Source organism: Garra rufa, chromosome 8, assembly GCF_049309525.1.
Source record: "Garra rufa chromosome 8, GarRuf1.0, whole genome shotgun sequence".
Lineage (NCBI taxonomy): Eukaryota > Metazoa > Chordata > Actinopteri > Cypriniformes > Cyprinidae > Garra > Garra rufa.
The window spans coordinates 18,040,533-18,067,407 of record NC_133368.1 but is presented as its reverse complement, the minus strand read 5'-3'; the positions used below and the strand labels follow the sequence as shown (position 1 = coordinate 18,067,407).

Below are 26,875 nucleotides of genomic sequence, written 5' to 3'. Positions count from 1 at the left end.
ACTAGTCTCAAATTAGCAAATTGTTAAATATGATTTTAAGTCAAATATCCCTGCTGAAAAAACAACTAAATCCAGCCTAGGCTGGTTGGCTGGTTTTAGCTGGTTTAAGCTGGAAGTAGCTGGTTTTAGCTGGTCTCCCAGCCTGGCCAGGCTGGTTTTAGCTGGTGGTCTCCCAGCCTGACCAGCTAAGACCAGGCTGGAAAAGTGGCCAAAACCCCTCTAAAACCAGCCTGCTGACCAGCTATGACCAGCTAAAACCAGTCAACCATCCTAGGCTGGTTTTAGCTGTTTTTTCAGCAGGGATTGCACTCTGTATTATTTTGAATGGGCTTATTATGCATAAATGATCAGCTGACAGTACATTATCCCTTAAAATATAACTTTAACATAATGTACAAATGGGAGAAACATTGTTTGGGAAACAAGGCACACATCTGAGACTTTAGCGACAGAATTTAAGTTACCATTCAGTTGTTTTGTGTTTGCCGAACCCTCTGTGAGCACATAATACTGCCTTATCTCATCTAGATTAGCTAGATCATTTATGTAATCTAGTTTAGTGCCATACGGCAGCTAAATCTCTGTACAGGTTGTCTAGCAGCTAGGGTTTCTGGGAGTATGTTTGTCTAGTCTGGACTGGCCTTGAAATAATGAAACTATAATAACACTCAATTATGGGATGACAAGGAAAGAGTGTGTGCTGGTTGGTTCTGGAATATCACATCTTCCCGTTTTCCTGTTGTGACATTTTCCTGACCTCGCCGAGTTCCGTCAGCCTTTCCACATCCGGTCAATCCTAGTCCCCAGCATGCAACTGGGTGTGTGATTTTTCAGCTTTCAAAAAATCTCAGAACCCCCTAGCATTTCTCTGCACTGATTCGATTGTGTAGGGATTGCCAAAACAAAAACCTGGTCGGTTGGCATTCTATCAGAATTCCACCGTGCAGAAATACGACATGTCCAGTCAGGAGCATTTGGCTGTTACATGCGCTGCCTCACACAAAAGATCATTATTTCAACTACAATTCATCTTACATGAGGGCTTTTGGAGTGTGTCTGTGTTTCTCAGAGCAATGATCACAGCTCCACTGTGAGCAGTATTTAATGAACACGCATACACACAGATGAACTCACCCGATGTGATTGGTCCGTAATGAGATTTCCAGCTCTCGCAGGACCTGCGTTGACTCCTGCACTCTCCTCCTGAACTTCTGCAGAGGAAAGAAGAAATGCATCATTAGGCTTCATAACAATGAGAAAGAAATTGCTTTTAATATCGCAATAGTTTCCTCATAGATAACAATGGGAGTAAATAACACATTAAGCCAAACACATAGTCCCCCCCCCCCCCCCTCAAATTACAGCTGAAGTCAGAAGTATACACAAATATTAACTTTTTTCACCAAAAATACAAATGCATGTTATTTTTTTATTTAGTACTGACCTGAATAAAATACTTGACATAAAAGACATTTACATATAGTCCACAAGAGAAAACAATAGTTGAATTTCTAAAAATGCCCCCTGTTCAAAAGTTTGCATACACTTGATTCTTAATACTGTTATACTTTTACTTACTACATCTTTCCACACTGGGGACAACTGAGGGACTCATATGCAACTATTACAGAAGGCTCAAACACTCACTGATGCTTTAGAATGAAAAACAATGCATTACGAGCCAGGGGAGTAAACTTTTGAACAAAATGAAGATGAGTACATTTTTATTTTTGTTTTGTCTAAGTATCATATTTTTTTATTTAGTACTGCCCTTTAGAAGCTACAGAAAATACTTCCCAGAAGACAAAAAAAAGTTAAATTTACCCTGATCTTCAAATTCAAAAAGAACTCACCGTGCACAATGCATTGTTTTTCCTTCTGGAGCATCAGTGAGCATTTGAACCTTCTGTAATAGTTGCATATGAGACCCTCAGTTGTCCCCAGTGTGCAAAAGATGGATCTCAAAAGCATACAGTCATTGTTGGAAAGGGTTCAAATACACAAAATGCTGAAAAATCTAATAATTTGTGAGACCTGAAGGATTTTTCTGAAGAACAGCGGGCAGTTTAACTATTCAGGACAAACAAGGGAGTCTTGAAAAACTATTACAAACAATAATAATAAAAAAACACAGCTGTGGATCATTCAGGTAACAACACTGTATTAAGAATCAAGCGTAAGTAAACTTTTGAACGGGGTCATTTTTACAAATTCAACTATTCTTTTTTCTACATGTAAACGTCTTTTATGTGAAATATCTTATTCAGGTCAGTACTATAAAAAATTAAAATAAAAAATAACATGCATTTTGCAGATTCTGCAAGGTTTATTTAAACTTTTGACTTCAACTGTACATTCATGGTTTGGTTCATACATTAATTATTATTATTACTTTAAAAATTATAAAATTTTCCCCAAAGACTTAAACATTCATACAAAGTAAAACAATTATTTATTATAAATACAACATACTTAACCAATACTTTTTATTTTGCTTATAATTTTTTCTTTTTACGACTTAATTTTACTATAAATAGAAGCTAAATTATCTATAATATGCAATATTACCTTGTATGTGTTCTGCACGCCAAGTGAACAATTTCATTCAAACAAAATTTCAGTTTCAGTTTCAGACAAAACAATAATCAAATAATCGCAGTATAAACTCAAACATGCTCTTTATATTTCGCCGCCTTAAAATTATAAAGTTCTATCTGACATTTTTGGTCAAAATTAAGTTATTCACATATTCTTATTCTGTAAAACTTTACATTGTGTGATGTTTCTTTTGTAAGCTGTGTACATTTTGGGCCTTTTTGTATCTATAGAGGTCTATGGAATGCAAAAACTCTGAAGCTCAATATCTCAAAAGTGTTCAGAATGCAGATAAAACCTTATAATTTCAAGGCGTTGATTTGTCAACAATTGTTTCAGTTGCATCTGTTTTTATTTCTTTTATTTTAGCTACATTTGACTAATTAAGATAAAGTGATTCTTAAATGAAACACAACTCGGTAAATTCAGCAATGATCTAGACATATTCTTTTTAACATTCACTCAACTTAAAACTCTTGCATCATAAAAAACTAAAACCCTAAAAAAAATTAATGGGTGTATTTGGTTGTTTTCTCTAGTTTGTCTCATAACGGTGTTGAGTCCAAACTGTGGGCCCAGTTTTGTTCTCTGTAGCCATGGTTACAGTGGCTTTGTGGCCGACCCAATCACGTGTCAGGTGAAATGCATGTGAAACCACCGTCCAATGAGAAAGACACACTGCTTTCATCAGCTGAACGAGATATGCTGCCAAATCTTAACTTGAAACTGCTGCTGCAGTTCTGCAGCACTAATTAGACGGCAGCCATGACGATGAGTGGCAGACCAGGCATTAATAATCAATCTGATTCACTGATGTCAGTCACTGAAATGATTGCATCAAAGGGTGTTAGAAAGGGAATGACAGTAAAAAAGAGAAAGGGATGCAGACAGTAACAGATAGAAAGATGGAGACATGTACTAAAACACTTAAAGGGGTCATATGATACGATTTCACATTTTTCTTTGTCTGTTCATGCATATATAAAATCCATAAAGTTGCAAAGATTAAAGTCTCAAACTCAAAGAGATTTCTAAAAGTTAAGACTCATCCACGTCTTCCTAAAACGCCTCATTCAAACACACTCCCACAAATCTACATCACTGTTTGTGAAGATTTGCATAACACCACACTAATGTATGCACACAAAAAAAAGAATTTTATTCAGTAGTATTGTTGCAGCTGCCACTATGTTGTGGAGACGCTGTGTGTTTCGTTGCGAAAGCAAACCTTCTTTGTTTGGCCTTCCAAATGGGTACACAACTAGAAATCAGTCATTAAGTTATATTTACAACACTGCTCCAGAACAGTACAGCCCAAATATTTGAGTATGTGCAGCGCATTTTACGGAGGATTGTTTCCTGAACCTAGGAGAGTACAGCTTTGACTCGCAGCCTGTTAAGTATGTTTTAATATTTAAAGAATTTACTACTGACTATTCAAATGCGAGTTTTGAGCAGTGTAGAGTAGCATAGTCGTTTATTAGCACTATTTATTCATATTAAACATTTAAAGAGGTCATATAATGTTGCTAAAAAGAACATTATTTTGTGTATTTGGTGTACTACAATGAGTTTACGTGGTTTGAGCACGGTGAGCTCGGATTAGCCAACTTTTCAGTGCGTTGTGATTGGCCGAAGCATGTTACATTTTACTTGAAAATGTTACGCCCCTTACCATGTTGTAATGCCATGGTTCAGTGTCCCAGCGCGACGAGACAAAAACAATAAAACATTTTATAAATGAATGATTATAATGACTCATACTGTCTTTTTACGCATTACGTTGTGACATGTTAACATAACACCATGTCTGCATTTATGATCCTAGACACGACAAACAAGCACTAGTACAAGCACAGTAGCAAATTCTTTAAATATAAAAACGTACTTTCAAGCTGTGAGTCAGAAGTGCCAGACTGTCCTTGCAAAGTTGGAATTGCCTCACTCTATAGAAACAGCCCTTGTGCATAGCCGGCATTGTAGACTACTCTCCTAGGTTCAGAAAACAGACACACTCGAATATTTGTGTTGTACTGTTATGGACTAGTGTTGTACATATATCTTAACCACTGATTTCTAGCTGTGTCCTCATTTGGAAGGCCAAACAAAGTACTTTCGCTTTCGCAACGAAACACAGCGTCTCCACAACATGGCAACTGCAACAGTACTACAGCAAGAAAAAAAGTTACGTCGTCTTTCTTTGCTAATACATTTGGGCAGTGTTATGAAAATCTTCCCACACCGTGATGTAGATTTGTGGGGGCGTGTTTGAATGAGCCGTTTGAATGTTCACAGCATCCCAAACACAAATTATTTATTTATTTATTTATTTATTTATTTATATTTTCATTTTCAGGCTATCTAGGATTTCGGTATAGAGTTAAAGGGTAGGATTATAATTTTTGGGGTAGTATTATATCATATTGTGTGTACAGTGGTGTGAAAAAGTGTTGGCCCCCTTAATGATTTTTTTTGCATGTTTGTCACACTTTAATGTTTCAGATCATCAAACAAATTTAAATATTAATCACAGATAACACAAGTAAACACAACATGCATTTTTTAAATGAAGGGTTTTTTTATGAAGGGGAAAAAAATCCAAACCCACATGGCCGTGTGAAAAAAGTGTTTGTCCCCCTCCCTGTTAAAACATAACTGTGGTTTATCACACCTGAGTTCAGTTTCTCTAGCCACAACCAGGCCTGATTACTGCCACACCTGTTCACAATCAAGAAATCACTTAAATAGAACCTGCCTGACAAAGTAAAGTAGACCAAAAGATCCTCAATAGCTACACATCATGTCGAGATCCAAAGAAATTCAGGAACAAATGAGAATGAAAGTAATTGAAATCCATCAGTCTGGAAAAGGTTATAAAGCCATTTCTAAAGCTTTGGGACTCCAGCGAAACACAGTGAACAACATGGAACAGTGGTGAACCTTTCCAGGAGTGGCCGGCCGACAAAAATTACCCCAAGAACGCAGCAACGACTCAAAGAGAGGTCACAAAAGACCCCACAACAACTTCTAAAGAACTGCAGGCCTCTCTTGCCTCAGTTAAGGTCAGTGTTCATGACTCCACCATAAAAAAAGTGACTGGGCAAAAATGGCCTGCATGGCAGAGTTTCAAGACGACAACTGCTGCTGAGCAAAAAGAACATAAAGGCTCGTCTCAGTTTTGCCAGAACACATCTTGATGATCTCCAAGACTTTTGGTAAAATACTCTGTGGACTGACGAGACAAAAGTTGAACTTTTTGGAAGGTGTGTGTCCCATTACATCTAGTGTAAAAGTAACACAGCATTTCAGAAAAAGAACATCATACCAACAGTAAAATATAATGGTGGTAGTGTGATGGTCTGGGGCTGTTTTGCTGCTTCTGGACCTGGAAGACTTGCTGTGATAAATAGAACCATGAATTCTGCTGTCTACCAAAAAATCCTGAAGGACAATGTCCGGCCATTTGTTTGTGACCTCAAGCTGAAGCGAACTTGGGTTCTGCAGCAGGACAATGATCCAAAACACACCAGCAAATCAAACTCTGAATGGCTGAAGAGAAACTAAATGAAGACTTTGGAGTGGCCTTGTCAAACTCCTGATCTGAATCCTATTGAGATGCTGTGGGATGACCTTAAAAAGGCGGTTCATGCTCGAAAACCCTCCAATGTGGCTGAATTACAACAATTCTGCCAAGATGAGCGGGACAAAATTCCTGCACAGCGCTGTAACAGACTCATCGCAAGTTATCGCAAACGCTTGATTGCAGTTGTTGCTGCTAAGGGTGGCCCAACCAGTTATTAAGTTTAGGGGGCAAACACTTTCACACAGGGCCATGTGGGTTTGGATTTTGTTTTCCCTTCATAATAAAAAAAACTTCATTCAAAAACTGCATGTTGTGTTTACTTGTGTTATCTTTGATTAATATTTAAATTTGTTTGATGATCTGAAGACATTAAAGTGTGACAAACATGCAAAAAAAAAAAAAAAATCAGGAAGGGGGCCAACACTTTTTCACACTTTTTTTTTGTTTTGAGCCTTAAACCATGTAACCACATTGCACTACATGTTATACACAAAACAATGTTCTTTTTAGCAATGTCATATGACCCATTTAATTTGCATTCTTATGTTATGTACTTCAAGTATTTAGCTGGTGATAGGAATGTATATATAAATAAAATAATACACCACAATTGGGAGATACTGTATAATTTTGCCATAAAACTATGCCTTGATAACACACATCTATACTGTTGCATCTACAAATTAGCATCTAGCTGAATTCAACAAATTAAAGTCAAGATGAAAAAAAAAGGTTATATTTACTTTCTTAATATGCGGTCATGGTTTTAATCTATTCCAATGAAAAAAAATATTTTTTCTTTGTAAATTTTCATGAACATGTAATTAAATTACATGTTTTCACTGACATACACAAATTATGGACATGTCCAGGTCAGGATTTTGTCTAAAATGTCCTAGTTTTGGCTTTGTTTTACTGTTGTTTTCATGCTTGCTGTAGGTAATGATTGAAAAGTAGTTTGACTAATAGTGTGTAGGGATCTACAAAGAATGGTCCAATACATTTAATGCATAAGGGCTGTAGACCACACAACTGTAAGCCAAAAACCAGACAATTTAGAAATCCTGTCCAGGAAAAAGAGGACGTATGGTCACCATATTTGAATCACTCCTTTCCAACAAACTGCTATAGAGACACATTTTCACCATCCAATCAATTCCTGGATAAAATAAAATTCCATGGTATATTTTTATTTTACTGAATATCAAGTTTCTTTGAGAATATGTCAGATGACAGAACTAAAATGTGTAGTAAACGCCATTTCAAATTGACTTTTAAACTTTCAGTTAAAATTATACTTTTTAAATTATAAAATTATAAAATTATAATATGTTGCACACTAATTCTAATTCTAAATAATATTTTGGGTGGACATTATGCACGTGACAGAGAGGGACAAAGTGAAAGAGACAGACGCATAAAAACAACTGAAATGGTGTATATAGAGAAAAAGAGGGGAGTGTGTGCTCTGTTGTTCCCAGCGTGGGTGTGTTTGGCACATGTGGAGTGCAGTGTGTGTTTTCAGTGTGTGTGCAGAGCTCACGCTCCCACCTCGACTTTAAGCATTCCCAGCTGCGGAGAAAGAGAGAGAGAGAGAGGGGGAAAGAGAAAGGGAAAAAGAAAGCAGTTCTCCAGAGAGGTCATCCTGGAATGGAATCAATGGTACAGACATTCTTCAGGACCCTCTGGAATGACCCTCTTCCTGCTGCGATCCCATTGGCCGAGAGCTGCGTGTGGAATGCACCGTATGTAAAGCTCTCAGCGCACACAATATAACAATTGTTCACGTCTGCAGAAAAGAGCCACTGCCAGAACGTACAGCCATAACTCTCTCTCCCTCCCTGTCTGTTTCCCACTTTCATTATATCCATCCTCTACTTTCTCTGGGACTTACTGTTTCCCTCTCTTTTTTTATGCGTGTCTCAAGTCTTTCGTCCTCCTTTTCTCTTTCACCACATCTCCTAATAATCCCCCATCCCATGGTGTCTGTTTTATTTCTTTCTTGTTCTGTCTTTCTGTCAGCTTAGGGACATGATGTCAGCCGCCCGCGTGTAACGCCCATGAGAACAGCTCAAGAACACCTTCAGATTCCACACCACATAAACACAATAATATCTGACCTTTAATATTTAATCACATCTGTCTTCAATTCATTTCCGTTCTCTTATCCCTTTTTCCAAGTCCTTGTCATTCCTCCCCTTACTTTTCCTCTCATCTCCTCTTGTCTGATATAATAGCTTTTTTTTAGGTTTTTATGAAATATTATCAAGGGTGACATCATAATACATTATCATAATGTCATCGAGGTCCCACTTAAGCCAAAGTTTTGAGTCAAATTATAAATTCTTGAAGTTTTTTTCTTTTTGGAAACACCCTTTTGCTTGAATCTAATGTAGATTTAAAAATCCAGGCTCACTGGAAATATGTGCTTGTGGCGCAGTTTCTGCAACAGCGATATTACGTGTCAAACACACATTTCACGGCAGTTTCAAAGTGAAATGTCCAGTGAGTGATGCTAAAATGCATATTTAGTGTCCATGGCTGTGTTTTTATTATGTTGGTACAGGCAGGTATTACATTTTTATTACGTTGCTACAGGTACATATTGTGGTGGTTCAAAATTAAAATGCCCGAGGAATTCCGCTAAAAGGCTAATGCATGAATGCATCCAATCATGTTCATGTACAGGCTTATGTATTAAAGACTTATTAAGGTCACAGTAGTATGACGCAGGATGGGGCTGAAAGTTGCAGAAGCGAAACAAGGACGTTGGAGCGGTTGCTAATGAAGGATGAGTGCGACACATAGCTTGAAAACAGCGGAGCTTTTATTATGCCACAGTTGACCACTTCCTCTGCTTCCGGTCATGTGTATGTAGGAAAAGCAGAGCTGTTTATCATTCTAGATACATTTGAGTGTGTCAAAAGTTCTGTTATAATGCGTTCATCACCTGTCCACCTGTCCAATCCCTGTTTTATTCCAATATAAAACTGGAAAATCAAGGGTGTATGACATCTTTGTCAGGCAACGCAATGACATGGTCCATTACACTAGTTAAAATTGCTTATTTCTCTGGATTTAAACATTCTTCATGCAAATACACAAGTCAGCAAAATATATAACACTGTTTTGAGTTGTGTAGAAACGTAGGTAGAGGTATGATTTCCAATGAGCCTGAGTAGAGTTTTAATTGTTCTCTCATGCAATAATAACAACTAAAGAATCACAAAAGAATCAGTCCTGAAATGTGCTGCTCAAACTGTTAAGATCAGAAAAATCTTGGTACAAATGAATATCCACTCATTTATGTGAGTTTTCAAAAGGATATGCAGAGTAGACACACTCCCAAAACACAGCCAAACAAAGTACAAGATACAGCTGGCCTCAACCTCTGACAACAAAGCAGCACACCGCCTGAGTCTGTTCACTGATCATCTCAAATATTGTATATATTGCGAGTAAACAGTATACAAGAAAACAACACTAGACTTAAAAATAAAGGTGCTTTAAAAGGTTCTTCACAGCGATGCCATAGAAGACCCATTTTTGCTTCCACAAAGAACCGTTCAATCAAATGTTCTTTAAAGAACCACCTCTTACCTTTTTATAATCTGAAGAACCTTCTTTCACCACAAAAAAATATTTTGTGAAACAGAAAGGTTTTCAGATGTTAAAGGTTCTTTATGGAACCATTTAGGCAAAAATTGTTCTTCTATGGCATTATGAAGCACCTTTATTTTTTAAGAGTGTAAGGTGTTCTTCAAAAGCACTTCTGGGGAATAAATCATTTGAGATCCAAAATTGAATCCTTATCAAAGCACTTTGTACCATTATTTAAATAAATTAAAATCTTCCATATACGTCTACAACAAAACAAACAAACTGCGTTTGGTCACTTTACTTGTTGGTCAGACAGTGGGCATTTCTTGGCCTGAATATACTGCAATCTTTATGGCGGAAGTTAGAAGTCTGTCTATGCAAGTCTAGGTTTAGTGGATTGTACCACATTTTAATTTTTAGCTGGTCTGATGTTTAGGAGTAATTGACAGTTAATATTTAATCACTAAAAACAGAGGGACATTCTAAAACCCTTAACATGAAAAACACTATGTGCTCTAATGCATTAAGACTGTGGTATTAAAAAATCTAATTCGACTGATGATGCATACTATATACAGGCATGGAGATGAACCTATAATATAAACACAAGATGCTTGCCTGTATATAGTATGTTTTATTAATAAAGTTTATACTGAATCTTTCATGTGTCATCTGTTATTCACCTTTTGACATCAGAACGTTGTAAAGGTTCAGAACGGCTCGTTTTAAATAAACAGTTGTTTTGGAGGAAGTATTAGGTTTTGACTTCTGTAGATTGGAAAATTTGATTCCATTATGATATGACCCCTTTAAGGCTAGACACTTTCCCTACATCAGAAATAAGCAGTAAAGCAGGATGTAACATTTGATCTCTATCACAGGAATGAAGTTTGTCCTAGCAGGAAGTAAGGTTTACCCCAGCAGGAAGTAGAATGCCTGCTGTTTCTCTCCATACCCAGCTGTCATAGTATAGCTATAAGGACAAGCACTCTAGTCAAGATAATTGAGTTATCAGGAGCTATTTTTCATTTGAGGTCATCCATTCCAGCCTTAACACACACACACACACACACACACACACACACACACACACACACACACACACACACACACACATGCTCCACACTGGAGTGATGGGAATGAAACCAGAACTCACCTTTCTGGTCACGGCCGGGTCAAGATAACCCTGCAACTTGTGGATGTATGTGTGAGGAGGATTCTTCACCTGGAATCGTTCCTGGAAAAGAGAGATGGGTTCATCATTTTAATGATTTTAGAACATAAATGTCAATAATTTTCATATTACACTCTTAAAAAATAAAGGTGCTTCACGATACCATAGAATAACCTTTTTTGTCTAAATGGTTTCATAAAGAACTTTTCTGCTTCAGAAAGGTCCTTTGTGGCAAAAGAAAGTTCTTCAGATTATAAAAAGGTAAGAAGAGATGGTTCTTGAAATAACTTTTGACTGAATGGTTCTTTGTGGAACCAAATATGGTTCTTCTATAGCCGGGGTCGTCAACTGGCGGACCGCAAGATGCGTCCATGCGGACCGTGAAAGCTTTTGACATATTTAAATAAAAAAATGCCAAACGCTAATTTCTAATACATAAATTTATATCAAGCACACCAGGGTCAGCGTTTGGGTGCAATCTTCCGTGCAGTCATGAGAGCAGAGATCGGCGCATTGCGTACAGACAGATGTAGCTTTCACTGTTATTCAACTGAGACCTATTACCACAACTTAATGCATGGCTGCAAGATAAATTTAACCCTGAACGTTGGAAACATTATTTTGATGAGTTCCATTAACAAAATAATGCAACTTAATATAGTATGTAATTTAAACTGAACCTTCTGCGTTAATTGCGTTAGTTGCAGTAACTTGAAAGTTGAAAAAAAAAAAAAAAAAACGTGTTGCTGTTTAATGCTGTTATGTTTGACATGTAAAGAGGTTCTATTATGTTTTTTTTTTTAAGTTTTTGTGGTTATCTTTGTGTTTAAGAGTATAGTTCGTGGTTAAGTTGTGGATGGGTACAAAACATTAAAGTACAAACTACACTGTATGACTAATGTCACTGTTCTTTAAAATCACAAGGTAAAGTTACGTTTAGCATATGCTATGCCATCTGTTAATCTCATCTGACTAACTGGTTCCAGAGCCAACACTCCATTAATGAGTGAATTATGATAAAATTATACTATTTTTACAAGTAATCAACTTTATAGTAAATTGTGCTTACACTACTAATTAAGGTTCTCCATCTCAATGTAGTTCATTGGTTGAACATGATTTCATTAGTTGCCATAAGATGAATGAAAACTGTGTTATTTATTTATTTATGAGCCAAAACTTTAGTTTTTAATGTGTAACTGGGTTGACAGACTACATACTGTATGGGATTGGGGTTAGGGTTTACATAAATACAAGCACACTGCTCTAATTTCTCCTAAGAGAGATTAGTCAGCATTCAGACTAAACTACTATCAACTGGCCAACAGTGTGAGGACACAGATACTGGCATTCAGTCAAACAAATAAACATGTATTTGAAACACAGATTTACAAAGCTAAAATGCTAAATTTAACTGAGGTCCAATATATTCGTATTGAGTTTTGCACAAGTCATGTATATTAAAATAAGTCCACATGTCTGGCCATGTGTCCATAATCTTTTCAGTCGTGTTTTAGTGCAGTGGTTTATAGTCTTGTTCCTATTATTTCATTAATAATGATTATGTTTAATGATGATTAGTAATAGTTTATGTATCATAATTATACATACTAATACTTTTATTATATTCTATATCAAATGTGTATTCCGTTCTCTCACACATTTGGATGTTTTCCTTGGCAACAGCCAATCAACAGCAGCACATAACAGGAAAAAGGAAGAGACCTAGTTCCCTTCAAAACAACACAAGGCCCCTGCACACACACACATCACATCAGTCACTGATATCACACTGACATTTAACATGTGGCCGGTGTGTGTGTATGTGTGTGTAAAGGTAAAAAAAAGAGAGCAAGCCTCTTCTTAGAGTCTGGAATGCATTGTGTGGAACAGAAAGGGTAGAAGTATTAGACAGCTAGCATAGCATTTTTTTAATGTTAGGATAAAAAAGTGCAAGAATTTGTATTTTCTACACTAAAAAAAGGTTAAAAACTGCTATATAAAGCAAACCTGTTATTATCGTTACTGTATTTAGTAGTAATAGTAGTAACTTGGTCAGCATGGTGGGTCATGTGATCTAGAATAATTATCAGCGGGGTCACATAATGGCCTGTATAGTTCACCATTTGTCAATATCACTGCTTGGATGAGACAAACACAGTGGAAGAAGAATAGAAAACAAAAAACAGATAGTTGTGTTGTCTTCATGAGAACAAGATTGAGACAATATGTTATGTCTGCAGGGACACAAGGTCACCTGCTGTACAAACAGTGACTCACTCTAATACAGATTGCTTACACGTCTCAGTGAAACGCGTGGTAAAATCTGAAATACATGATTGGGACTGGTGGAATTTATTTCCTTGGGGCACAACGTGTGGCACCATGATAAAGTTTAACCATAAACGAAAATGTGATCATTTACTCGACCTCATGTTGTTTCAAACTTGTATGACTTTGTTAACTCTGCAGAACAAAGAGGATATTTTGAAGGATGTTTTGTAAATCCACAGAAAGTCAAAGGGGTCCAAAATAACACTGAAAATTTATGCTTGGAATATGTGGGTGAGTAAATGATGATGCAATTTATTTTGGGGTGAACTAAGGGTGACAATACCGCAGTAGTATCTCAAGGTTATGATTGTAGTTCATGGATCAACCCATGCAAGTTTCAATACTGCAACCTTTCTTCAACTTTTAACCCATTTAAGTCCACCGGCAACTATAGTTGCTGCAGTTCATAGTTGTCATTTTCCTTTTGTAAGTATTTTTCTAGATGTTATCTATGTTTTATGTCTCAGTGACATGCAAGCAAACAACCAAATAAAGGATTTCAAGAAGAAGAAAAATAAACATTGACCTCCTTCCTGTTACATGAGGCAGTCAACTTCCTATCACTACTTCCAGGAAGCATTGCGAAGGCAAACCCTTCCAAAGAAAGTTATTTTTATTATATTATTTTATTTGTCACCAACAAGTATTTTTTGTTGACATATATCTACATAATCATGAAGGTCTCTAGAATCATCCAAACAAAACAAATATTACAAGAGATTTATAGTTTTTTTGTATACTTAGTCAAAAGTCAATGGAGCAACTGTAGTTGCCGGTGGGCAAATTACTTGTAAGTACATGTAACATATATCATGGGTAAATGGGGTATACTGTTGCCTTCTTGTTAAAAACATGGTAGCATCATGCTAGCAACATGCTAATCATGTTAATGTTGTTTTCATATTAAAGTGATTATAAGCTAGATGCAGCTTTTTTGGGTTCGCATCGAACGTTCTATGACTTTTATACATAATACATTTGTTTATGATGAATAATGATCGATCTTCCCTGCTGAAAAAACAAACAAACAAAAAAAACAGCTAAAACGAGTCTAAGCTTGTTGGCTGGTTTTAGCTGGTCATCCAGCCTGGACTTAGCTGGTCAGCAGGCTGGTTTTAGAGGGGTTTTGGCCACTTCCTTAGCTGGTCAGGCTTGGAGACCAGCTGAAACAACCAGCTAAAACCAGCCTAGACAGGCTGTGAGACCAGCTAAAACCAGCTACTTCCATCTTAAACCAGCTAAGACCAGCCAATCAGCTTAGGCTGGTTTTAGCTGGTCATCCAGCCTGGTCTTATCTGGTCATAGCTGGTCAGCAGGCTGGTTTTAGAGGAGTTTTGGCCACTTCCTTAGCTGGTCTGGTTGGGAATACAGCTGGAACAACCAGATAAAACCAGCTAAAATCAACTACTTTTAGCTGTTTTTTTTTTTTTTTTTTTGAGTTAGATGCCAAATGTTCTCTTCTAATTCAAATTTAACATTGAAGGGGTGCATACAACATATTTGCTACACATTTAAATACATTTTCAAGAAAAAAAACCTGGAGAAAATAAATGATTATATGCATGAAATCATTCAGAAAAAAAAATTGGGCACAAATGGGTTAAGTTGAGACTCTGGGATTACATAAACCTTTAGTTCTTTAGCTGCTAGCTGCACTTTATTCTAGATGAAAAATTGTGAGAATGGTGGTGATAAAAGAAGGAAATAATGTATTACCTGATCACAAATGAGTTCCCATTTCTTCTCGTTGTCGTACTGCCGTAGTAATCTTGCTTTGTCTGGAGGCAAGTTCATTGAGTTCTGAGAGAGTGACACAGACACAGAGAGTGAAGTTAGTTAAGGTTCTGTAACTTCCATAGCTATCAGACAAACAAGAGTGTTTCTATATGTACTGGAAAGATTAGGAAATTATTTGTAGCAATGCTCATCTCACAGATACTGTACAATATTTAGGAAGTAAAGTATGCTTAAATGCAGTGCAGTTTTGAAGAGAAAGAATTTGTGTTTGTCTGACCCCTTCACCCCATTCACAACAAACTCACTTCCATGGCTGTGTGTCTGTTTTAGATAAAATGACTGTGTGTAAAATGTGCAGGTTCAGCAGAAGAAGAGGAGACACATGGGGCTATATATGTCTGCCATGCCAGCATCTTCTTCCTCTACAGACAGCAGCGAGAGCTGCTCAACTCAAGAATTAATACTGCAATAAAACACTCCCATCAGTGTGGAAAGAAAAAGCAATTCGGATAAAAATCTTCTTAAGAAAGAAGTTAAGAAAGAATTTCAGTGCAATTCCTGAAAAACATTCTTTGAAACATATTTTTGTTTTAAAATATAAAGTGACAGTAATGTACAGCAGATTCAATACTGACATATCTTAATACAAATCATTTTGTAAACCTTTATTTAAGTATCAAGCCTCACAATCATTCAAATGTAAAGGCTGCAAGATGTGTTAGTTTAAGAACACTGGAATCTGGAAAGCATTTGCTTAATGTGACATGGAGGAAAAGAAAAAAACCTTCAACAGGCAAAAGCTGCAGGTTCTTATTGAGGAAAATATTGCAGGGAAGACAATTCTCCTTGGCAGGCTGATTATATCAGAATGGAAAGCAGGAGGTGTGGGCATGGGAACATGTGGCAGAGGCTATTTCAGCTATGACAATGGATCTTATAAGTACAGTACTGTCGTAGTTATGCTGAAGGATGAACGTTTTCTTCTTAAGTTTTAGCTTTTAAAAATTGTTTTTTGACATATGCAGGACTTTTAATTACGTAGTCAAATTAAATCTGTACGTAACTCACTCGATCAAGATAATTTTTACTACAACAGTTTTACTAATGTGCTGTTAGCTTTGTCTTTTTCAATAGGCAGTAACTTTGTGCTGGCCTGTGGAGATGTTTATGTTCAAACATACAGACCATCTGCACATGTGTGCGCTCAAACTCCAAACATGTGCTGAGATCAGACCTCCACCTCTTACACAAGCACTGTCCTCTACGTCTGCCCTACTTTCACACATCTGCTGCATGGAACTCCCCCAAAATACTGCAGTCACCAGAGCCCCATCTGTACCCCACCCTTCAGAGTCAACTGTACACCACCCACCCAAACACAAACACACGATTCCCTCTCCAACCGTCTGCTGATGCGAAAACTAATCCAGTGCTGTTAAATGACATTTTAATTTGGAAAAACCTACGGTACAGGAGCCATACTGTTTATCTGTGTGTGTAGACGTGGGCTGCTCTTGTTGTTTTTTTCTGTGTAGTTTTTCAGAGCGGTGTTATGCACCCAGGGAGTCGCTTTAAAGCGGATGGCTATGTTGTGTTTTCCAGCCTCAACACAGCAGCTGCTGGCCAAAGGGAAACCCAACACTTCAAATCTGATCTATACACACAAAGGCAAGCCATCGTAATGGCTCTGAACATTGTTTTTAATAGCACTTCCTTAATATAAAGACATTAGCACTGTTCTAAAACCTAAATTAAACTGCTTTACTGTCTGCTGTCTAGGCAGCTGCCCACTGAAGCAGCATCCTGACTGAAACCAAACCTCACATGCATTTACTCACAACTGATTCCAGTAGAGTTTGCCATTAGCAAGTCACTAAGCTAACAGTGTGACACTGTCACACACAAATATTAGGTAAAGCTTATTAACTGTGTGATATGATTAACCATATATGTGACCCTGGACAACAAAACCAGTCATAAGGGTTATTTATTTTTTAAATTGAGATTTATACATCATCTGAAAGCTGAATAAATAAGCTTTCCATTGATGTGTGGTATTAGAATAGGACAATTTGGCTGACATACAACTATTTGAAAATCTGGAATCTGACTGCAAACAAATCTAAATATTAAGAAAATCGCCTTTAAAGTTGTTCAAATACCTAGTTCTGCCATGAAACTCTAGATAGCACAGGCTGATGAGTTGTTAACGTAACTGATGATATCACAGAGTTTTACGACTTGGCACAAGCTGATTGGTTCATGTTGCGTATGCAACCAATGAGCTTGCTGTTTAAAATGCTGGTAGCATTCACTTGGACATTTCGCAGCACGCATTCAGAGTTCCTCTGAAACGCTCCACCTTCCCCAGCTCCACCTGTATAGATCTTCTATTGGTTATTTTATGCTATTTGTGCAGCAGCAGTGTATCGCCATATACTTTAGCAGTAGCAAGTTCTGTACTTACTTGCAGCAGCAGCAGCACATTTAAATTTTTTTAATGATGTTGAAATTCATTACATTTACAATAATATAATACAATAATACAATAATAATTTTTAATGTAATATCAAATAACACTATACAGTTAAAATTACATTATCAAGTACTTTGTGTACTTTGTGGTTCAGTATGCATAAAATGTTGCAAAAAAAATTTAATGTTAAAATGCGCTAATTTGACATTACAAAGTACACACAACAGTGTGCTCTTAATAGCTTTATGTTAATTATATTATCTGCAAGTACAGTTTTTATATACTTTTTTTAAGATTTAAAGTACATTACAAGTGCACATTCAATACAATTAAGCACACTTGTTTTTCACAAAGATATATGCAATATTATTTAAGAAGTATGAAAGTTGACACTGCCACAAGAGAAAATGAAGAGCACCGCAAACAGAGAACAGCTCACTCTTATCTTTCTCTGAACAGCAAAAAACAAAGTTTCTGGTTCTGCGCTTGTGGACAGACATGCTGATGAAGGCTGCGTAATATGATATCGCTATGACAACAGGGAAACCTAAATCTAATCTGCAAGGCCAGATGTCTGACAAATGAAATAAAGATCTGCAGATCTACAGACCAATATTTGATAGGCAAAACAATATGCTGAACAAATACACAGTTCATGTCAAGTTCAAGTTTTACAAAACAACCAGCCCAACCTACACAGGAGTAACACCTTGATCTATCTTTGACGTTTCAGAGACACACAATGTAAGATTCTCAAGGATTCCTATTGAAACAACATTTCCAGACAGGACAGATTATTTGTTATATTTGATATAGTTAATTATATTTCCAAATGTAGAAGCTTCTAAGGCCTGCAGATGGATAATTAGACAAGTAGAGCCAGGCAGAGATAGATTGAGACAGACCGCCCACAGCCCGCTCACTGACCGTCTGATGCATATTACACACCAAAACAAGAGCTAGGCTCAAACCACCAATTCCAGTCTTTTAGAGGGTAAAATAGTTTTTATATCTGTGAAATATTCAGCACTATTTATTAGGTTTAAGTGGATAGTAAATCTGATTACAACGTCTAAATAGATTTAATTCACTTCCATATAAATATAAATTGTCAATTTGTTTAGAAAATAACCGATAGTTTTGCTAGATAAGACCCTTCTTCCTTAGCTGGGATCGTTTAGAGCCCTTTGAAGCTGCATTTAAACTGCATTTTGGAAGTTCGAACTTGCAGACACCATACATATCTATTATATCGAGAGAAGTCCTGAAATGTTTTCCTCAAAAAACTATTTCTTTATGACTGAAGAAAGAAAGACATGAACATCTTGGATGACAAGGGGGTGAGTACATTATCTTATTTTATCTTTAATTTTTGTTCTGAAAGTGAACTAATGCTTTAATCACCAGTTTAGGGACCAATTCTCACTATTAACTAGTTGGCTATTGGCAGGCATATTACTAGCATATTGGCTGTTTAGTACTTATGCAGCACATCTAGGTTCCTTAATTGTGTAGTTAATAGTTCATTTTGAGAATTGGTCAATTGGTTTAATTGAATTTGATTTTTATTTCCCTAAACATCCTGTAAAACACATTGTTTGGTTATTTGACATGGCAATAAGATGTTCTTTTTTCGACCAGAATAAGCTGCAATGTGGACCAGACTTCATACTGACAATCAAAAATGTCTGGTTTTGTTTAAAAATACTGAAAAAGAAGAAATCAACATCTGAACTTAAAGGGATAGTTCACCCCTAGTAATTACAATTTTAAAAGGCTAATAGGCACTGTGTAAACAATGAGTGACTTATACGCACGACAGATGGCTTTTTTTTACTCTCAAAGAATTTGTGACCATTGACTGCCATTACTGTATATGACTAACAGACTGCAACGGTTTAAGTTAAAAATATTTGTTTGTGTTCTACTGAAGAAACAAAGTCACCTACATCTTGGATGCCCTGGGGGTAAGCAGATAAACATAAAATTTTCACTTTTTGGGTGAACTATCCCTTTAAGTTGCAGTAAATTGTGGAGAAGTGGGAGAGTGTCAAAAACTAAATATACCACCACTTCTGAGTCATTACAACCATATTTACCACCAAAGAATATGACTCTTAAGATGGAAAATCCACTTATATGGGAACGAAGTTTCCAGGAACAACTGCTTGGTTAGCACATTGACGTCTTGTTGTAGTAATGGTCAGTTTGACCTTGGAAACTGAGTTTAGGCAGCACTTTGATCACCTGTGTTTGAGCAGCTCTTATGGGACGATCCTGACCGCTCTAAAATCCAAATAGGCACATACGCATCCACCCCGCCCTTGACCCAAACACCACTAAACACAGCTCTCCCAGAACTACCACAGCTTGAGCATGAATAAAAAAGGGTGATATCATCATCACTTCATAGTGCGTGTAAGATTTGCTCTAAATGTCATGAGAAGAATGAAACCTTCCAGTTAAAATGAAGTAATGTACCATGCAACTTTAGAAAATGTCTCATTTTGCTACACTATGGTAGATATCTAAGCGGTTATCAGTGAAAGTCAAGGAAGAACATGTTATTCAGGACTGTTTGTAATGCACAAGTTGCAATGAACAACTTTGAACCTGGCTCATCCAAACATAGTTTAGAGTCTGAACTTTCTGTTGGATAATATACATTTCACAGTTTATAGCTTTTCATTTTGAACTTGTGTTCCATAGTGTTAAGCTGTCTTTGCGTGAACATACTGTGTGCCTTGGTTTGTCATGAACTGTGTCTTTTGGTTTGTACACATCAGGTTCCATATAAAGAGAAAAAATAATCAACTGAGATAAAGTACCTGTCATTTATAAAGTATCTGACTCGCAAGAATGAAATTCTTTACGATTCAATAATAGGCATTAACGCATGAGCTTTTCCTAAAGAAAGAGGGCTGAATCTCTAGCTTGTCATTATATGAGTCATAATAGGACACACGAAAAGGATAAATAAGCCTTATACCAGAGCATGAAGTTTGCTAAGTAAGAATTACTTCTGTTTTTAGTCCCAGTTTAGACTTTATCTGTAGAACTGTCTAATGCAGCAGCATTTATACACTGTAAGTATGACTAAATGGGATAGCTCACCCAAAAATAAAAATTATGTCATTAATTGCTCACCCTAACATCGTTCCAAACCCTTAAGACCTTTGTTCCTCTTCGGAACACAAATTACATTAAATTATTTTTGGTGGAATACAAGAGCTTTCTTACCCTGCATAGACAGCAACACAACTAACACATTCAAGGCTCAGAAAGGTAGTGAGGACATCTTTAAAATACACTCTTAAAAATAAAGGTGCTTTAAAAGGTTCTTCACAAAGAACCATTTTTAAAGAACCATCTCTTTCTTACCTTTTTATAATGTGAAGAAACTTCTTTGGCCAACATCTGAAGGACCTTCAGATGTTAAAGGTTCTTTATGGAACCATTTAGACAAAAAAGGTTCTTCCATGGCATCGTGAAGCACCTTTATTTTTAAGACTGTAGTTACTGTGACATCAGTGGTTCAACCTTATTTTTATGTAGCTATAAGAATACTTATTGTGTGCAAAAAATAAAAATAAATAACAAAATAATAACTTTATTCAACAATTTCTTCTCTTCCGCCTCAGTCTTCAATACATGTTCATGAACATGGACTATTTTTACGATGTGCTTACTACCTTTCTGGACCTTGAACGTGGTAGTTGCTGTCTATGCAGGGTCAAAAAGCTCTCGAATTTTATCCAAAATATCTTAATTTGTGTTCTGAACAACGGTCTTACGGGTTTGGAACGACATGACAGTGAGTAATTATGACAGAATTTTCTTTTTTAGGTTAACTAACCCTTTAGACCTGCTTAAATTATCTTTTGGACCACTCTACAAGCAAACACACATGGTAAAAAAAATACATTTAGCAAGAAAAGAATTATCATTTTAAGTTATTTTAAATGTTATTTTTAATTCAGTGTGTTACATTTCTTTGTAATTAATTCTAAAAATTACTTGCAATTAGGGATGCACGATATTTATCGGACAGATAAATTATCGACCGATATGGGTAAAAATTATGTCATTTTTATTGCTCCGATAAATAAATGAAACCCGATCCGATAAAGTACTCTTGCTGGTAAATCAATCAATCAGTCTGGTTTATCTGAGATTCATCTGCTTTCCGAGTGCAAGTGACTGCAGCTGTAAACTGCAGTGACTCTCTGCCTTTGTCGCATTTAATACGTCATCATCTGTGTCGTCATCATCGCCTTCGCAGGTCTGGAAGTTTTTCACGGTGAGGACAATGCTACTGCTATTTGCAACACATGTTTAGCAAGGATTCCGAGAGGAGGCAAAAAGCCGTCAAGTTTTAACAATCTTATATCTCACTTCAGAGGTCGTCATCGCGGTGAATCTGTTTTAGGGGTCGTTCACATGTCGCGCCTAAAAACGTGTGGAAAACGCTGAAGCGCCGCCTTCTCTTTCTTTCCAAACCCAAAGTCTTTGCCAAACCGCTCTGTAGCTTGAGCTCCAGTGGCGGCTGCCGTTGCTAAGCAGCCATGACATGCGCTCTCCATAAAGACGCAGTAGTTTCAGCAAAGAATAAATGGATTTTCAGCATTAAAAATCGCTTGCAGTAGCTCTGTTATCAAATTTATTTAAAAATGTTTATTCCTGTACAGCTTTGATAAGCTGTTTCTCCACCTTGCCAGTGCTTTCAGTGTTATTAAGGGAAAGGATGAAGCTGATTGGTTGGTTCATGTCACATGACCTGCGTTGCGCTTGCGGCATTCTGAAGAGTTGAGATGTTTTTATCTGGATTCTGATGTTTTATTCCCCGCCTTGTACGATTTGGCTGCTGCACACATTCATAATATGATCAATAAGAATGGACTACATGTAAGCTTTACCACAGACATTTGGACATCTGACTTTACTCCATGATGCACTTTTAATTTTTTCCAGGTTGACAAAATGTCAAAGTCATCACATCTAAACAAGTCTCTGAACAGCAGTTCATATTTCCCTTTCTTCATCAGATTCACAGTGGATTTGTCAACCCTAAAGTCTCTGTCTGGTGTGTGTCTTGGATTTGAAGAGTTTCTCCTTACAGCAGCATAAATAGGAAGAGAGCAGCTCCCTCAGACAGACTCAAATCTCCCTGCTCTTTCCTCTCAGTCAGGCATGTGATCACTCTTTCTCACATTTTCCTGTGTCTGGTGGCGTCCAGACTGTCTCTTCCACTGGACTAAAAACCTATTAGTCTAGATTGCAGACTAAAAGTGACAGAAAAAATGTTTTTTAAAAGTTTGATAAATATCACCTAAATCACATTAGCTTTGCACTTATTCTGTTTACGAAGGTTTTGACTGGAAATATGCCCCAGTTTTGTTAGTAGTTTTGTAGGGAAATTGGTCAGTGTATCAAGAATTTGTCACAGAAAGTCGCCGTCTGGTACGAAAGACCTTCAGCTCTTTACAGGCTTAAATAAACGATATCCCTACTTACAGATTAATGGCTAAAAGCATTCCTGCATAAACACTTTATGTTTCTCATTGATGCCTTCAGACAGAAACTGGCCAACAATTGTATGTATCAGAAACATCTGTAGGAAGAGCAAACTCAGAATCTGTCAGTAGGGAAGTCAGCGATTGCAAACAGGCAAAACCTCACAGAGGAAATTCTCTCTTCATCTGTCTTCTTCCTCTGTCTTTCTGTCCAAAGACCAAACGGCTCCTCACAGATTTAGCCAGGTGGTGAGTGTCATCCCCTAATTAGCGCAACATGTTTCCGTAATCTGGCCGATTCTGCGGGGCTACGCAGGTGTCCCCCGTCTGCTAGCGGATTAGTGGTGTAATCTCAGACCCCCACTGTCCACTCCACCCCAACACAGACAATGGAAAACTGGCTTACTACTGTGAATACCACACAGTATCTACAATATACTGGCTACATTTTTGTTTGTTTGTTTTTGCAATTATTATATGCAAGTATGCTCATCACATGACCTTGTGATCACAGATGACAGTTATCATCTTGTAAATTAAAAATTAGCATTTGTAACACTATAATCATATATGATACTATTTGTCATTTTTGATACACAAATGGCTAAGGCCTCTAAAATATCAAGATGATCATTTTTTTTTGCTCTGTTTGGGCGTCATTTTGGAATTTTGCAACATCCTCATGTACGTCAAAAAATGTATGGCTTTCTTTCTTTTGTTGAACACAAAAGAAGATATTCTGAAGATATTCTATGTTGGGAGTTCATTGACTTCCACTGTATGGAAAAAAAAATGTTGCACAGAACAAAGAAAGCCATATGTTTTTGGAACGACATGAAGGTAGAAAGCAAATGATGACTGATATTTTTGGGTGAACTATCGCTTTAACTTTTGGAGGTTCAATCAAATAAAGAGTCAGGAAAAGGAAAAGTAGGAGTAATCTGATAGTATGCTATTGCAAATTAAAAGATGATAATGCTGAAAATTCTTCCTGGTGAAACTTGAGCGATTACTGTGCACAAATAATAAACAATGACATAAAACCCCTAGTAAAAATCAATATATTTAAAATACATTTATTGCATACTAAGCAGTTGAAATCTACTAACATATTTACTCGATATGTACTGATATAAAAATTATAATTAAACTTTATTTGGAGTACAAGTTTTGCAAAAGCGCACATTTCTTAGTATTAAGCCAAAAAAAATTTTTTTTTTTTTTTTTAATGCAATACTGATAATGGTATGATATGATGTATGATATTTGAATAATATCAGTCTTTGAATGCAAGATATTTCAAGTGTGCTTGAAGTATACTTGCAATAGTTCTAAAGTATATCTTTAGTTGGACTTCAACACAATTAAAGTACATTAAGCACAAAATTAGTTGTTCCAATTTAGCCGACTTCAAGTATAGCAGTTTAGTATTGGAGGGAACTTTTATTAAGTACATAATTGTAAACATTTGCATGTATTTGTAGTATACTTAGCATAAAACATAGACTTAATTTTCACTAGGGACCTGTTGGTCCTTATTAACATGCATTTCGAGAGTCGTGTGCTCAGTGTCTACTACCCTGAGAAGATTACATCAGATTTATGTTAAAGCAGTGGACGATCTGTGATGGGTGATCAGAGTATAATCCTTTAAATACTTTACAGTTAAGCTGATTTATTCTCTTTTCCACCCAAAACTAATCAGGACTGCGGTTGTGAGCAGCCTATTTATTTTTTCCCTCTTATTTCCATTTCCAGGTGATATATCTGTCTACACACTGATTGGTCATTCTGCAGTTAAACTGTAAAATATATTTATCACAGGTGATGAATGTCCTACAAATCTGCACTAGTTTAATGTCTCTTGTATTCATTCTGTATTCATTATCTTATAATAAATATATCATATCCGTTTGTAGGGATGGCGAAAACTAAAAAATTTCTTGACCGACCACCGAGCCTCATTAGCCGGTTGAAACTGGTTAACCGATTAGTTTAAAATATAGTACGCTATTTGAAATAACAGCCATTTCGAGCCGCGCCTGCAATTTCGCAACTCTGTCGCATATGGCCGCGATCACACCGAACGCGTCTCTAAAAACGCGAGGCGCACAGCACTGCCTTTTTTTTGGTGACTTTTAATAAAAGAGCAGTGTGCTGCGTTTTTTTTATGTTGCTAAGCAACGACCAAAACAGCTGTCCTGTCAGTCAAATCAAAGGATTATAGCGCGAGCGCACTAAAATCTTCGTTTTATGCTGTTAAGTAAACTGTCATATTAGCAGAAACCCTAAATAATACAGCTCCGGGTTACCCACGATAGACACAAAAGGTTTCTCCTCTATTTCTTGCAGTCTCCGGACTTTTTAAGCAACCGTAAAATTCCGTCACCACAACAGAAGGCCCGCCTCTCCATTCATTCGATTGGACAATGGAAAAGAACGCGAATGACGTTGGGCGTTTTTCCGCTCAGAGATTTTTTTTTTTCAAACTTCACGCGCTCAGAGCGCTCCTGCAAAAACGCGAGGCGCAGCAGGCGGTGAAAACGCGAGGCGCCTGGGGCGCATAAGCAGCGCGTAGAACGCTCACTGCCAACAGAAAACCATTCAAAAGAGGCGCCTCCAACTGCAAAAACGCGTTCGGTGTGATCGCGGCCTCTCTCTCTGCCGCTCTGCCTCCCGCACACACACACACACACACTGCCACTCACGTCACTTTTTTAAAATCCCCTACAGCGCGAAACATGAGTCCCGCAAACGCGGCGCCGAAGAGCTTGTTGTATGTAATCGTAGGACAAATGGCTCCTTAGTTTCAAATGGTTTGGGTACAAGGTGATCGCTTTGAAAATAAAGGCGTTTGTCTAGGTTAGAAGCTCATTTGAAACATTGCCACGGCTCATTTAAGAAAATGACAGCTCCGAAGAGACGCCGCTTTAGTTGAGGTAGTGTTAACCATAATAAAGAAAGATGATGATCATCATCACCTTATCGGTTACCACTGAAATGTAGATGTAATGTATTTCCAAATCTAAGCCCATCTTATGCGGAATGTTGCCTAATAGACTGCAACATGATAAAACCAATGGATAAAACAGGCACCTTCAGAATGCGTAAAAGACGCACCGGCACTTTTTTTTGTTTAACCGACTACCGACAACTTTGACCGGTTAACGTTGATACGGTCAACCACCGGTCAAACGGTCATCGGTTAACATCCCTATCCATTTGGCAAGTAGTCATCATAAGTGGAATAATTCATTTTTTTCGTGTTGGGGTCCTATCAACCCGTTGGGTTTACTTTGTGATAATGACTGGCTGACTGTAAAATTTCCCTTAATGATGTTAATAATGATGTTTTAATTATGCTGTTATGGTTGGGGGTAATTATGCTGGAAGGCTGGAAAATTAAAACATAATTTCCACCTGAACATACTAAACAACTCACTGTGTCTCAATTAGTGCACTTCTACTACATAGTAAAAGTATGTAGTTTGAGCTCTTCCACTGGCATGTTGAGTTCAGTTTGTCGTAAAGTCTTCATCAGATCCATACTACATACAGACAATACTAGACTAAAGACTAAACCGAAACACAGACCATGACTGCTGGCTGTTCATAAGAATCAAAAATCAGCATTCAAGTGTCTTCCTCTAACTGCATTTGCAATGTAAAGATGAACATAGTTGTCCAATCACACTATGTGTTTTTGTGGCTGTTCAGAACAAGTGTAAATGTCCCACTATGGTTTAGCTTAAATAAAAAAGAGTTCATCAGAGAGGGAGAGCAAATCTTTCAAAAACCTTCATCTCACACAAGAACAACAAGTTGCTCCAGCCAAACAGAGTAGATAGTCCTTGAGATGAAAC

General features: G+C 37.1%; 1 protein-coding gene across 2 annotated transcripts in view; it reads right to left on the bottom strand.

The window, feature by feature from the left end:
• fmnl2a (formin-like 2a) overlaps nt 1-26,875 on the bottom strand; it is a 117,555-nt gene that overhangs the window by 61,588 nt on the left and 29,092 nt on the right. For both annotated transcript variants that reach the window (XM_073845198.1, XM_073845196.1), the window contains exons 2-4: nt 15,003-15,086; nt 10,935-11,015; nt 1,135-1,211 (exon numbers count right to left, since the gene is read on the bottom strand). In XM_073845198.1, the coding sequence (XP_073701299.1) occupies nt 1,135-1,211; nt 10,935-11,015; nt 15,003-15,086 (242 nt within the window). The remainder of the gene's footprint in view (nt 1-1,134; nt 1,212-10,934; nt 11,016-15,002; nt 15,087-26,875) is intronic.